This window comes from Ischnura elegans, chromosome X (genome assembly GCF_921293095.1).
Source record: "Ischnura elegans chromosome X, ioIscEleg1.1, whole genome shotgun sequence".
Taxonomy (NCBI): Eukaryota; Metazoa; Arthropoda; class Insecta; order Odonata; family Coenagrionidae; genus Ischnura; species Ischnura elegans.
The window spans coordinates 121,914,672-121,928,635 of record NC_060259.1 but is presented as its reverse complement, the minus strand read 5'-3'; the positions used below and the strand labels follow the sequence as shown (position 1 = coordinate 121,928,635).

The following is a 13,964-nucleotide window of genomic DNA, read 5'->3' as shown; positions in this document are numbered from 1 at the left end:
GCTTGGCGACCGATACTCCGGTGTACATAAACGAGAGCCTGAGTCCAGGTCGGAGGAGACTCTTCGCTGCTGCGCGTCTTGCGAAGAAAGAAAAGGGATACAAATATTTATGGCTAAGGCATGGGACAATACTCATGAGGAAGAAGGAGAATGATCAAGTAATCACTCTGAAATCCTCTGATGACCTGGAGAAACTGTAAGCATTCTGTGAGTGAGTTATGTATGTCTTCAACCTATCTTTACTAACAAAATGCAGAGTACTGTTAATGATAATGGATTTAATGGTGGCAGGTTCCTTGTCTTGCATCAAAATATAAGAAGTCTAAGAGCTAATTTTGATAAATTTGTATTTCAACTAATTAATCTCGATATAAAACCCGCTGTAATTGTTTTGACAGAAATTTGGGTCAATGACACTGAAGTATCTATGTATCAAATAACTGGCTATCGGAGTTTTGATGTGTGTAACAATAACTATAGGGCTGGAGGAGTTATTGCATATGTAGCAGATACTTATGAGTGTTCTTCTATTGATCTGGGTGAATTAAAAACTGCTGATATGGTTAAAATATCAGTAGGGATAAATGATTCTTCTTGGATAAGCATTATTGGTGTATATAGACTTAATTTTAATCCTGTTGAACATTTTTTGAGTGAATTGGAGAATGTATTAACCATCTCTAGTGAGAGGAATTTAATTGTAATTGGTGATATTAATTTATGTTTATTACAACCCAACGATATTTCCTTTGAATATCAAACCCTTATGGCTAGTCATGGACTGGACCAGCTTATTCGAGTACCAACTAGAATTAGCAAAACGGGTAGTACATGTATAGATCACATTTTTTGCAGAAGTAGAGATAACTATAAGTATGAGGGAAGAGCGGACGATTGGGGTTTAACAGACCATCATGCTGTATCATGTTCTTTAAATATTAATGTACCCATTAATATATACGAACGAGTTTATCGAAGCCATTGCCGGATAAACTTTAACCATCTAAATAATAGTTTGCTAAGATGTGACTGGAATGATGTTTATTCACAACAAAATGTCAATGAAGCCTATGAAATATTTATAAATAAATTGAAATGCTGCATTGAAAAAGCTGAATACGTGTCAGACAGTAACAGATCGGGAGGAATGAAGAGGCCATGGATGACTTACGCTTTGTGCGGGAGAATTTCTAGGCGAAATTTTCTGTATAAAAAAATGAGGAAACACCCTGAAAATGAAAAGCTAAATAGGTACTACGTATCGTACACGCAAAGATTAGAATATGATATTAAAAAGCGCAAAGAAAAGTATTACAGGGACCTATTTGATAGTAATGTCAATAATACCGCTGCTCAATGGCGCATTTTAGATTCACTCACGGGAGGAAAGCAAGGAAATGAGAATAGGGTGGTTTCCTATTATTTTTTTATTGCCTAAATCGAAAGATTATTACTCCTGGAGTACGTATTTCACGCTTTTAGATTATTAAATGACGATATCTATTTTTCGCGATTAATTGAAAAGTGAAAATTTTCAAGCGCGCGAAAACGCGACGCGTAAGTAGGAATGATGGGAAATCTCTCCGTACGTCGTATTTCTGGTTCCCCCTCCGCCCGGTGAGGTGACCTTGAGGCGAGGCTTAGCGCTGATTTGTCGCAGGCTGCCAGCGGGTAGCCTAGTGCCCTGCTGGCTGGTAGCGCTTGGCTTAAATAAGGATTATTAATACCTTATCAAACGAGGAAAACTTTCCGACCTTAGCCAGTTTTAATAGGTGATTATTAAGACATGTTTCCCTGAGCTCTGCGCCTCATGCATGCATTGGTAACCTCAGACGATGTATAACTCCTATCTTCTCGTATAGAAACTAGGTCCCTGTGACGTCACGTGGAGTGGAATCGCATGGGCGCCAATCTGGCCCTTTTCAAATGAGGATAAAAATGGACCATTGTCATTCGTCTAACCCGGTATTACTAAAACAAAATAATTTGTATATTATGAATACACTAATGGTGGGTAACAAATCGCAATCAATACCTTTCGTTTTCTTTGATGAAGGAAACCACCCTATTGTGTAAAAATTAGAACTAGTAATGGTATCGTTGTCACTAAGTGCCAGGACATTGTAAACGAATTTAGTTCACATTATGGTAAAGTAATTCAAGAATTGACCCAGAACAATTATTTTGAAAGTAATACGAATAAATACAAAGAAATATTCCCAACCTCCAATTCAATTGACTCACTGTTTTTTGTTCCTACTGATGCGAAAGAAATTAGCAGCATTATTAAGGAATTAAAGTCTAAAAAATCTAAAGGTGTTGATAATATTTCCACACAAGTTATAAAAGAAGTAAATGCAAATATTTCGGAGGTCCTTGCCCATATTGCTAATCTAAGTATGTATACTGGAATATTTCCTAAACAATTAAAAACTGCAATAGTGATACCAATTTTTAAAAAAGGTGATAAAATGAACGTAAATAATTACAGACCAATATCCCTATTATCTGTATTTGCTAAAATAATAGAAAAAGTTGTTAAAGTCAGACTTCTTAAATTTCTAAATCAGCATAGTTTTTTCAATAAAAACCAATTTGGATTTATGAGTGGTAAGAGTACAGAGGATGCATTATTAAAATTCTGTTCAGAGCTGAACGACGGACTGAATAAGAACTGTAGAGTTGCTGGCTTATTTGTAGACATTACCAAAGCCTTTGACTCCATTAATCATAACATACTAATGAATCGATTATGGGAAGCGGGTATACGTGGAACCGCATATGATTGGTTTCAAAGTTATCTTTGTGATCGAGATCAATGTGTGCGTCTCAAAAATTGCTACAGTGAAAAGATTCGACTCACCTGTGGTGTCCCACAGGGTTCTGTGTTGGGACCCATACTGTTTTTAATATATGTAAACAATTTATGTGCTGGCAGGTTTAAAGGTCAATTAACGTCATTCGCAGATGACACTGCACTAAGTTACTCTGTTAATAGTGTTGATGATCTATATGAACACATACAAAGTGATCTATTAACACTCAATATGTGGTTTTCGGCTAATTATATGTTGTTAAGTGAAAAAACGAAATATATTATGTTTAGCATGAGTAAATCTACCTCAAACAAAAGTAAACTATACTATCAATGTGCAAATTGTATAAAAGATAATGTTACTTCCTGTGATAAATGTATTTTGATCGAACAGGTTAGTCACATAAAATATTTAGGTATATATTTTGACCAAAATTGTAAATGGAAGTCTCACATAAATAAATTAAAATCAGAAATGATTACTATTGTAAGAAAATTCTACTTCCTCAGATACATATGCCCTGAATCAGTAATAAAAATGGTATATTATGCTCTCGTTAATTCAAGATTGCAATACGGAATAGCCTGCTGGGGTGGAGCATATTTTATCAACATTAAACCATTGATAGTGGCGCAAAAAAGGGTTATCAGGGTTATAACACGATCGTATAGGAAAAGCCACTCATTTCCTCTATTCAAAAAATTAGATGTCCTCCCACTAAGGCATTTATTCATTTATAAAGTCCTTAGAATATTCTATAACCGTAGTGGTGAAAAGGCCCGACCACAAAACTATGATATTAGAGCTTGGAGAAACTTCCATATACCTAGGCCGACGACCGAAATTTATCGACAGTCATACAATTACTTAGGGCCTAAATTGTTTAGCATGTTGCCGAGTAATGTAGCAAACTCGGAAAAAAGATGGGGATTTAAATCCGCCGTTAAAAAATGGCTTATGATGTGTGAGGAAGTAGAGTTTCTACTAAGAAAGGTGGGTTAAAAAAGTTTACAATAAAAGGTATATTGTATATTCTATGTATGTAATTATGCGTTTATATGAGAAAAATAAGAAAAATAGTTATCCTTGTCCAAATATTTGAAATACGTTTTGTAATAATGAATGCAATCGGCAATAGAACAAATAACTGAATACAAAGAAATTTTACTTCTCATGTGTGCTAGCACCAGACCTATGTAAAAAGTTTATGATGGTAGCCCCAAAACTACTAAAAGGGGTACCTATATATTCCAAAATATTTAAGTATGTTCTAAAATGTAATATTTGATTGTAAATGGAATAAATTATATATTATTATATTATATATTATTATATTCTATTTTATTTTATTTTAATTCAATATAATTTCAAAACTCAATAACCGACCGTGGTTTGAACACATTGTACATGTACTTGGAAATGACGGCGTGTTGAAACCATGGTCAGTTGTTGAGTTTTGGAATTATAAAGCGTGGAATAAACTGTTAGTGTTCTTTTATCGTGTATTCCCTTACGTACATTTCCTTCGATTACTACTTCATTATGGTTCAGAAACAGTTTCTCTACCAGTTATAAACATATTTCGCCAATATCGATATCATTGTTAAGATATAATGATACACTATTAAATTCAACTGCCTGGATGCAAGAATTTTAGCCTTCAAAGCCGGGAATAATCTGCGACATTACGTTTTATTACTGAGAACCAAGTTATGTTAAAGGAAGGTGGGATGGAATAGGTAAATAGAAAATTCCAGAAAAAAATGTGGAATAATTGCATACTTCAATTATTTTATTGATTCTCTTATTTTCACAGCCACGAAAAAGCGCACTTAAGGTCATTACAGCTACGATTGCAAGACGATTTCAAACTCCAATTCCCAGAATAGAGGTAAGGTGGGACTCGAGCCCGCGTCCTTCGAATTAGCAGGCGAGGACTTCACCCTGCCGCCGCCGAGGACGGAAAAGAAATATTTGGCTGAGAGTTGTAAGCCACGGATCAGAACGTGGATCTGCAGGATTTGCGGTGACATACCTTCCTTCCGCAGAAGACGAGATCTTGATGTTATTAATCTGTTCTACTGAACGGGGTAAGATTCACTGACATCTTTAAATATACGAAATGAATGGACTCGAACATACTCCTCCGAAAACTAGAAATGCTTGCGAAAGCAAATATATACTTTTATCCAAATTTTAATGTGATAAAAACAAAAGAAAAATTACTATTAGTTTGTCAACTGAATTCCCGCCTTTTTTATTGTAACATTCCACTTGTCATTAAATAATTGTAGCTCAATGTATTAAGAAATTTGAAAGGAAAAATTTTTCCCGGAATGTAGGCTAAGATCTTTGAAGATAAATTACCTTTACTTTTCAAATCGATAAAATGGATTATCAAGTTCAGAAAAATGAGCATTTTTGACACATTATTTTTTATTTTAATCCAAATTATAAGGGCACAAAAGCACTTTTCAAACTCTTTTCTATGTATGGAGTGGCTGCTGTAGCTGAAAAAAAGGCTAGAGATCTATGCAAATTACTGAAAGGATATTTTGACCTCTCTGGCCGCCCGGCTGAATTCGAAGGCAATGTAAAAATGGTAAAAACGTAGTCGCACACCAAACTCTTTGAGCGATGGTAATCTTCCATATTGCCTGAACGATAATTGCGTGAATTTAATTTTTTTAAAGCGCAGTTAACCGACTAAACTGAAAATGGCTTATGTTCATATCTTCCGAAAAAGGAAATCCTCTTCTTTCAGGACCTTGATGGGATTTTTCTTCTCTATTGTATTCCTCAATTTAAAATTTCATTCGGCGTTGTGTTATTAATTTAACTTCCAACGCACTCGAAGTGCTCTTGAAGTTCTTAAATGACTCGAACTACAAAATAACTGCAAAATATATAGAGCTTTGCCTGTGAGAAGATAATTCACAGTTTTGAAGGCAAAATCTGAAGAGAGGGATTCACGTTTCAACTTCTCCTTGACCTCCATGGATGCGTTCGCGTGCCGTGCTAGCCATGGGATCATAGGCACGCCGCTCGCAGATCCCTACTCTTTCTCTTCAATGACTTTTGAATGATCATCCGATGGCTCATGTTGCAGATTCCGGGAAAGGAAAATTTTTCGTGCCGTTAATTCCTGCCCGTTAATCGCTGCAAGAGATTACAAACGGCGAACGCAGAAGCATACGTCAGTCTGACTTTCCTGACATGGCGGCTGGTTCATTGCGTCCTTGTTCCAACTCTTGGAGAATGGAAGACTTGAAATTAAATTTAGCTCCACTCACCGTGTGCTGGTGAAACTTTTTCACTTTGACATTATGACTTCAATTTTAAAGCTTTACTATGCACTAACCTATCTCTAAAGGTTTAAGAGTTGTTTAAAGAGTACGAAAATAATTTCTTTTAATTTATTTTATACTGTTGGTCATACAGGAATATCATGTGGAATATTTGACGCAGAAGATTTGGTTGGCGTATTTACACTACGGGCAGATCGTTTTGTTGTCGGAAGAATGTCTGATAGTTTAAATCCCTGATATAATCTTTGGACAAACCAAACGAAAATCCTCTCGGTTAGAGGTGACTTAAGGAAGTACACTGCCTTCTCTGCATACCAAAGAATTGCACGCCTCTGGCTTACTCCAGGTTGAGCCCTACCCTCAACTATCAGAGTTCGCATTTGGAGTGAAACACTGACTGTGAGTGTAGGCTCATTAAGAAAAAGATGAAGTAAAGAAATAGACCAAAAGAAATTAATTTCTTTCAAAGGAATGTCGTAAAATAATAGAATAGGTAGTATTAGTGAGAAAAATGAGTCAGTAGCGTAGCCGGGGCGGGGGTGGGGGGTGGTTCGGACCCGCCCCTGAAATAAAGTTATTTTCTTTCTTAAAAGAAAACAAATTATTGAAAAATCATGAATTTACAAAATATTTCTTCAACAAATTAAGTTTATCGTTGATGAAAGGTGATAAAATTATTTTAAAACCCATTTCTTGGTACCCTGTTTTTCAACTAAGTTCCCACCTCGTTTTGGACCCTCTCCCACTACGAAATTCCTGTCTATGCCACTTGAGTGTGGTAGTCTAAAGGGTAGATGGCTTGGCTGCTGATCGAGGGGGTTCCAGCTAACTTTTCAAAATCCGGAGCCCTCCGACAACTACCTAATCAAACCTAAGGGAGTCATCGTCACTCCTCCATTGTGGACTCGTGAAGCCAGGAAGCCCACGGCTCCCGCTGGTTTTGTTTATGCTGCAGGTCGTTTGGGGGGGAGGGCCTTGGAGTTCAATGGGCCACGCGTTTCCCGGGAGTCGACTCCACCGACCGCCAGTGTTGGATTCGCTGTCACGGAGACAAGACTCTCGCACCGCGGTCGCCTCCGTAGCAATTTCAATCCGGTGCTTTGGTATCTCGTGCATAGCCGTGCTATTTTTGCCAAGTTTTGCACGGTTCACAATAAGCGATACTTGTTCTTTGCGGTCCAACAACGGGAGAATAGTGGAACGGACAGCGTTTACTTTTAAAGCCGTTAATAAAATAGTATTCACTTAGATACACGGTAAAAAGCTTTCCCGACGATCTCGCCCCATGAATTCTCTTCTGGTTCTCCTCCGGGTCAGGTTTTTCTTACCTCTAGTTTTCGGTGCTCGTCTCGTGTATCAAAACGTGGGTCACGGATATCCAGACGCGATGGAGAACCTGAGAAGAATACCTGTTGCTTACCGGGACATTTTTTTTGTGGATATTTATTTTTTGCGTGGAGCAAAATGCTTTCCATGTGTCGCTATGCAGATATGCTCGCTTAAGATCTTGTATCAGTGCATCTGTTCGCGTGCAGTGATGGGCTACTTTTCAAGTTCAACATTTTGTATTTTCGTTGCCGGCAATTAATTTGGTTGGAGTATGAGACTATTTTGGTGGTAGTGTTGCTTATAATTTAAATAAAACGTGAAATTACCAGGCCAGTGAATGTTTCCGGATGGTGTTACTCGGTTTAGCGAGGTTACCCTTCAACCAGCATCGCAATTCGGATTTACTTATATCTTTTGATGGTGATTCCACTGTGAACCATATTGCGGCTGTCTACGTGCTTAACTTATCCACGTGAGAGTTTATGCATTGTGCTTCTTGTCGGAAGTCTGCATACCGCTGGAGTGCATGGACGATGCTGTGGTTGTTGGCCAGCCATTAGATACTTGGAAAACTTCAGCCAGGAAACCGGTGAGAGCATAATTTATTATTATGGTCATCTTCAGTTCCCTAGCAATATCACATGCCTCATTGCTGTATTATTATTTCGTCAAGTCTTGTTTGATGGTAACTAAATTAAAGATTTTTCATGTATTCCACATTCTAAACAATAAATTTTCCTCTATTTCACCTGCAACTGTTGCATAGGTAAAAGAAGCAGATGCTTCAGAGACGAAGTGAAAGGCCATAAAATGTATTTTGTAAATTCACCAACCTTTGTGCCGCTTCTATCATTTTTACAATGTCGACGTTGCTGCTTTTATCCATTTTGGCCATGGAGCCGAGTTGAATTTCTTAAAGCAATGTGAAATTGCGTACTGTCTGTCTTTAGTCATTTGGCGATAGCTTTTAATAGATCTCACCGCTTCATGACCTTTCGCACCCTCCTGTGTGTTAACCTCTTGGTCGTTGGCCCTTGGCTTGATATTCAACACTAAAGGCTTTCGTTTTCCTTGTGTCCACCCAATTCTTCTTCAGTTTCTGTTTTTTTTTCCACGTTTTGATTAGGTCAGTCTCTTGCATGCTTGTTTCTTCTTGTCTTTTTTATCTTTAAGCTTAAATTAAACCACTTCCCGGTGTACTATAGATCAAAGCCAGAAGATAAGGACATTTTTATGCTATTTCTGAGGCATGGTGAGCCGACATTTTTTACATTTGCAGTTATCGATCAACTGTAGCATAAATTTTAACGATACCTCAAAACTGTTTCCAGCTATTCGGCGCTGAGCGAATGTAAACAATCGAGACTGATATTAATTTTAAAATGTATCAAAAATAATGTAATCAACCTTGATTTGTCTTAAAATAAAAAAGAATATGTATTTTCCGACTTTCAAAACGCATCGCATACACCAGATGCAGGAAATAAAAGTGACTATACTAATGTTTCTTTTTTAGGCTAAACTTTCAAATGCGGCAATGAAATAATTAGTGAGCTTCCCTGTTGATAGAGTTTATTAACATTCACTCATATCGTTACTTTTATATGCTCATTATGGCTCATTGAAAAATTGCAAATAAATAAAAAAATGTCTCTCTCAGTTTTCTTTTTAATTCGGGGTAACTGTAGGACTAGATAACGTTTAAACGTTTTCTTAAAGTGACAACAAAACATACGCTATAAAAATAAAATAAAATAATTTCTGCCTCTTATTGTGCAGGATGAATGCTGTAGACGTATTAGTATTCCCTAGGTTGAGTTGCAAACTTCATGAAGTTGACAAAGCGACTAAGTTTACGGTGCGTGGAGTCATTTATTTCACTGGCGTGTCCACATTTTTGAAATTTTCATAAAAAGTGATGAAGAAAAAATTATTTTTAGAATGAGGCATAAATAATTTTTGCGTACAAGCCCATTTATAAATATGCAAAGTAAAACGGCACATCTATCTGGCGCCGTCAGTAGAGAACTTTTGAAGAACTTTTCTTAAATTGAAGTTTCCCTTTCACCAGCGTAAAGCTAAGAGAATTGCTATTGTGATGGTCTTTGGTATGGTTTCCGCCGAGTTTGTAGACCCCTTCATTTGTGTCTGTTTCAACTCAATCCTGATTGGCAATGTTCTATAATCAGTTTTTCGATTGCCAGCAGTCATGACGCTCATATTTGTAAGCTTTCCATAGTTTATAGGATAAGAAATGGCTTCTTCATTGCAATCGGTTGGGATTGAGGAAAATTAATTATTAATCCCTCATTTTACTTTCGCCGTAATCATCGCCTATGAATGGATGAATAGTTCTCGGGCTTTCCACCGGGTAATAAAATCCTTCTCCGAGAACTTTTCATCCAACACCTACGCCGGGAAAACACCCGATTATATTTTATCGTCTATGAATATTGGAGAGAGATTTATGGGAACGAACCCGGTTTAATGCGGTGCCCTTTCTAATGCGAAGTATTGGAGACAGAAGTCAAGCGCTAAGAAATTGACTATTCTTTTCGAGCATGTTCCGCAGGCGTTTAAATCAGAATAGGCTTCGTTTTCGCCTTCCATCATCTTTCTACCTCTCGTAAGTCAAATGTTTCAATTTCAATTTCAAAAAGCGTTTATTTCCAATGCTGCCAGTGTACATGAATATTTACATAGTATTGGTAATATATATATAGACATATTTACAGCATGAACCCCGTTATAGGACATTTTTCCTCTTCAGGGCTTGTCATTGGTATTTTAGTTTACATATGTTTGTGAGCTTGTAGCAGCATTGTCATACAGATTTTGCTGGAACTCTTTTCCTCCGGGATGGCTTTTGGTCTGACATTCGTCCGAGACGTGAGGGAAACCGGCAAAACCCCACGTAGACCGCCGTGTACATGGTGCTGATGAGTGTTGATGTTGCAGCAGAAGTCAAGTGGTGTCTGGAAGGCGTTATCCTGGTGTCCTTTGCTTAGCCGGTGTGGAGTGCTGTAATTTTACAGATCGGAATTAATATACAATATGATACAATAGAGCAAGCACTAGGTTGTTATTGGGCACTTTGATATATATACAAGTTTATATACAAGTGGATAAATATATTATTTATTTACATGATGAGCAAATCGTTTATGGTCATTGTCATTTTCATTTGTATATTTATTTACATGCCATTCGTCAGAGTTAAGATAATTATCAGGCTTTATTTTGCTTTACATATTTACATTTAATTTTAATAGATGAATGAGCTTTATTTCAGGATATTTAACTTTAAATTACTTAGGACAAGATAGGAAAGGAAGTTAGTTAAGTCCTGGGCCAAATTGGCGTTAAATTTATGCAATTTAGGTTCATATTAAGTAAAGTATTCAAATTGATATTATTGACTAGGTGAAACTAAATTTGTTTAACAGATATTTCTTGGTATCCGTAATGCAGATAAAGTCAAAGGTCATGCATATGAATTGAAAGCAGGATTTGTAAGATGAAATTTGTGCATAGAAATTTAACTTTAAGTATTGATGTATTTGATTGAAGTTATTGGTTCCTGGATTAAAGATTAAATTTGAGATAGTTCACCACAATTGAGGACCTTAGATGTTCATATTACTGAGTTTACTTTAATTTAAATTGAATTTAATAGCACATAAAATTGATATTCAAATAGAGAGCAAGTTTACTGATTTGCCGTAAGGGCCAGCAGTGCGATAGGATTTAAAATTAATTTATGTAAGAAAATGGAATTTTGCTCATCCGTCTATCTTCTGCACCGCCGCCAGCTGCTGATTCCATGAGTAGACCGTCTTCACGGAGTACCCAAGGACATCACGCGCCGCGTTGTCTAGGATGTTGGCCACTTCTGCTCTCTCCTGCGGGTGCAGGTTGGCCACGAGGAGGCTCAGGAGCCGCAGGAGGTCGTCCTTGGTGACGAGGGACTCGGATGCCGGACCTGGAGAGGGGAGAGAAGCGCAAGACGTTAGTGGGACAGTTTGCGCCAACCCTTCCGGCTTAGCCGGTCGCACGGGGCATTTTCAGTCCCCGGCGTGATGCCTTCCTGCGCAGTTGGCACATTTCAGACACTCCGCCTCGCAAGTTGCGGAGCGATGGCTCGCTCCACACCTTGCACAACGGAGGTCCTTCGTGCACCTGTGTGTCGGGTGGTCGAAACCCTGACACCTGCGGCATTGGGCGGGTTGGCAGCGTGGCGGATGGGAGGGCTCTACTCGGAACCGCTTGCCAAAGGCAATCAGTCCGTCGTGCAGGAGCCGCTGCGCCGTGTCTGCGTCTCTCGTGATGACCCTCATCAAGGTGGTTGGTTGGCCGGTCCTTCGGGCGGTGATCCTCATCACCCGGATGCAGCGAAGACCGGCGAAGACCGGCGAAGCCCAGTGCCTCCTTGATGTCTGCCTCCGTAGTCGTCCTGTCCACGCCGCGCACCACAACTGAAAAGGAGGAAAGAGAGGGGCGGTTAGTTGTTGCCGGCCGAGCGGTCGAGCGCCGCACGAGTGCAGCGCACGGCTCGCCCAGCCGGTGGCTCAGCTTCTTAATCTCCTCCGCACTCTCGAAGAGGCTGCCATACGCCGCTGGAATGCGGAGCATGGCGCGTCTCTCTTGCGAGAATACGGAGACCTCTGCCGTGCGGAGAGAAGGGAAGGTAGAGGTCAAGGCGGAGAAGAAGGATTTCTGGGTAATGGAAGCGGGAAGATTGCTAACGAACACCGAAGTGTCATTAGCAGGTGGTTTGGAGGCGGCAGAGGTTGAAGGAGTCGGATGTCGTTGGGTTGGGGTTTGGGAGGGGGAGGGAAAGGGTGAGAGTTCGGTGTCGGACGCCGTGTCCGATTGGTACGAGACGTCCGATGGCGTGTCCGGGGGTGGGCTTGGCTGCGGCGGCGGAGCAGGAACGGGGTTGGCGGGCTTGACGGGCGGCTTATTCACCACTCCGGTGACGACGGCCTTCTTCTTCCTGCCCCGATTTTTCATCCACGACACGCCATCGTAAGGGTCCTTAGACGCCTCACTCCGGCTATGCCCTGGATTACTCATCGGTCTTGTCCTTGTCGAGGTCGTCCTTCCTTCCTTCCTTCCTTCCTTCCTTCCTAGGCTGGTAGGCTGCTTGGCTGCTTCCTTCGTCCGTCCGTCAAAAGTTGAAAAAAGGATGAATATATATGATTTCTGGACTCTGAAACCGTAAGCTGGGCATCGTTTTTATCTCTACCTCCATTGCTTGAAGTGATAGAGAGAGTAACGCTGTGATTGACATCTCCGCCTGTATCCATAATTAGTAATGTCTGGTATTAATAACCAATACATCATGTTCTTTATTTATAATTTGTTCGAAAGGACGAATTGCAGTGGAGACTAACGTTAACGCTGTCTGCTGCATGATTTATCTTTCTCAAAAGCTATCGCTAGAGACCTTATCGTGTAAATTTCAGCTTTTTTTAGTCTGATCGTCAAGTTTAAAAAGCTTAGTGCAAAGTAACTTATACGAGAGCATTCTTGGAAGATTTCTTGAGGTGTTTAAGTTGTTTGAATTGTTGAATGAGTTGTTAACTTTGAATTAAGTTTGCTTCGCCGGAAATTACATTGATTTTTCGATCACGCGGCCGGGTTCGTCTCCGCGCGTCTGGAGTTGGAATAGCCGCGACGCGGTAAGATTTTTAAAAGTGTACTTATGGGTTTTAACGCTCAGTATTCACCGTTTTTAAGCTTTGCTTCAAGACATCGATTCTCAATTAGTCTATGGTGAAGAGTGTGGAGAATTTTCAGCCAACGTAAGCGCACGTTTCATTGAAGTTCATTTAGTTTTCTTTCGATAAGATCGAAGACCATGCTTCTATTAAAAGCATTCAAACCTCGAAAAAGTGAGTTGTTTCCCTGGGACTCATACAAAAAGACCTCCCATAAAGACACCAGCTGAGACCCTTATACCTTCTTCACTCTCCGTTCTCTGACCCCATGAATCCTACTGCGAAAACGGTCGTTTTATGACACCGCGGAGCGGAGGCTTTGACGGTCTTAGCGGGGTATGTTTTGTCCACCAAAATGCCCTGCCGTACACTTGCTTACATTTCGGCTGGGGGAGTAGAAGCAAGAAATTCATGCTAAATTCAAGTAATATTCTGAAAAATAAACAAGGAAGTAAGGCCTATGAGTGAAACAAAGCAAAGGCTTTAGGATTATTAAATTATATAGCGGATTATTAAACTATATTGTCCATAAAAATAACACACTTCATCGCAGAATAGAATAACAAAATAGAATGTATTATCAAAGGTACAATTATAAAATATACAAAAAGAGATCTCTAGTGATGTTATTACAATGTAAACCTGTAAGCATTTGAAAATCTTAGTGCAAAACGAAGGAGGAATTAGTAATCCACGTGTATTGTACGAGTACGTGTTCAGTAATTGAACCTTTTGTCCGTATTATTTTGACATACCAAGTGCCTATGCAATTCTGTTTTTAAGGATGA

At 39.2% G+C, this 13,964-nt stretch overlaps 2 protein-coding genes across 3 annotated transcripts in view; one reads left to right on the top strand and one right to left on the bottom strand.

Moving 5' to 3' along the window:
• The window catches only part of LOC124170878 (A disintegrin and metalloproteinase with thrombospondin motifs 20-like), a 243,357-nt gene that overhangs the window by 63,453 nt on the left and 165,940 nt on the right, over positions 1-13,964 (top strand). The window lies entirely within an intron of this gene.
• On the bottom strand, positions 10,098-12,679 carry LOC124170877 (lysine-specific demethylase 6B-like). Of its 2 annotated transcripts, XR_006867602.1 has the most exons (3): positions 11,724-12,679; positions 11,240-11,435; positions 10,098-10,474 (listed from the first exon to the last, which is right to left on the bottom strand). XR_006867602.1 is itself a non-coding variant. In XM_046549894.1 (2 exons), the coding sequence occupies exons 1-2, from the start codon at positions 12,527-12,529 to the stop codon at positions 11,312-11,314; spliced, it is 930 nt and encodes a 309-aa protein (XP_046405850.1). In that variant the 5' UTR covers positions 12,530-12,679; the 3' UTR covers positions 10,098-11,311. The 2 variants fall into 2 exon arrangements, 1 of the variants encoding a protein (XP_046405850.1); XM_046549894.1 differs by having other exon boundaries at positions 10,098-11,435.

Excerpts from the sequence above, each read along its gene's own strand:
- LOC124170877 (XM_046549894.1), bottom strand. The coding sequence starts at position 12,529 with ATGAGTAATCCAGGGCATAGCCGGAGTGAGGCGTCTAAGGACCCTTAC. Across the intron at positions 11,436-11,723 it reads CGACGGACTGATTGCCTTTG|GTCCGGCATCCGAGTCCCTC; the intron begins GCAAGCGGTTCC and ends TCCCCTCTCCAG.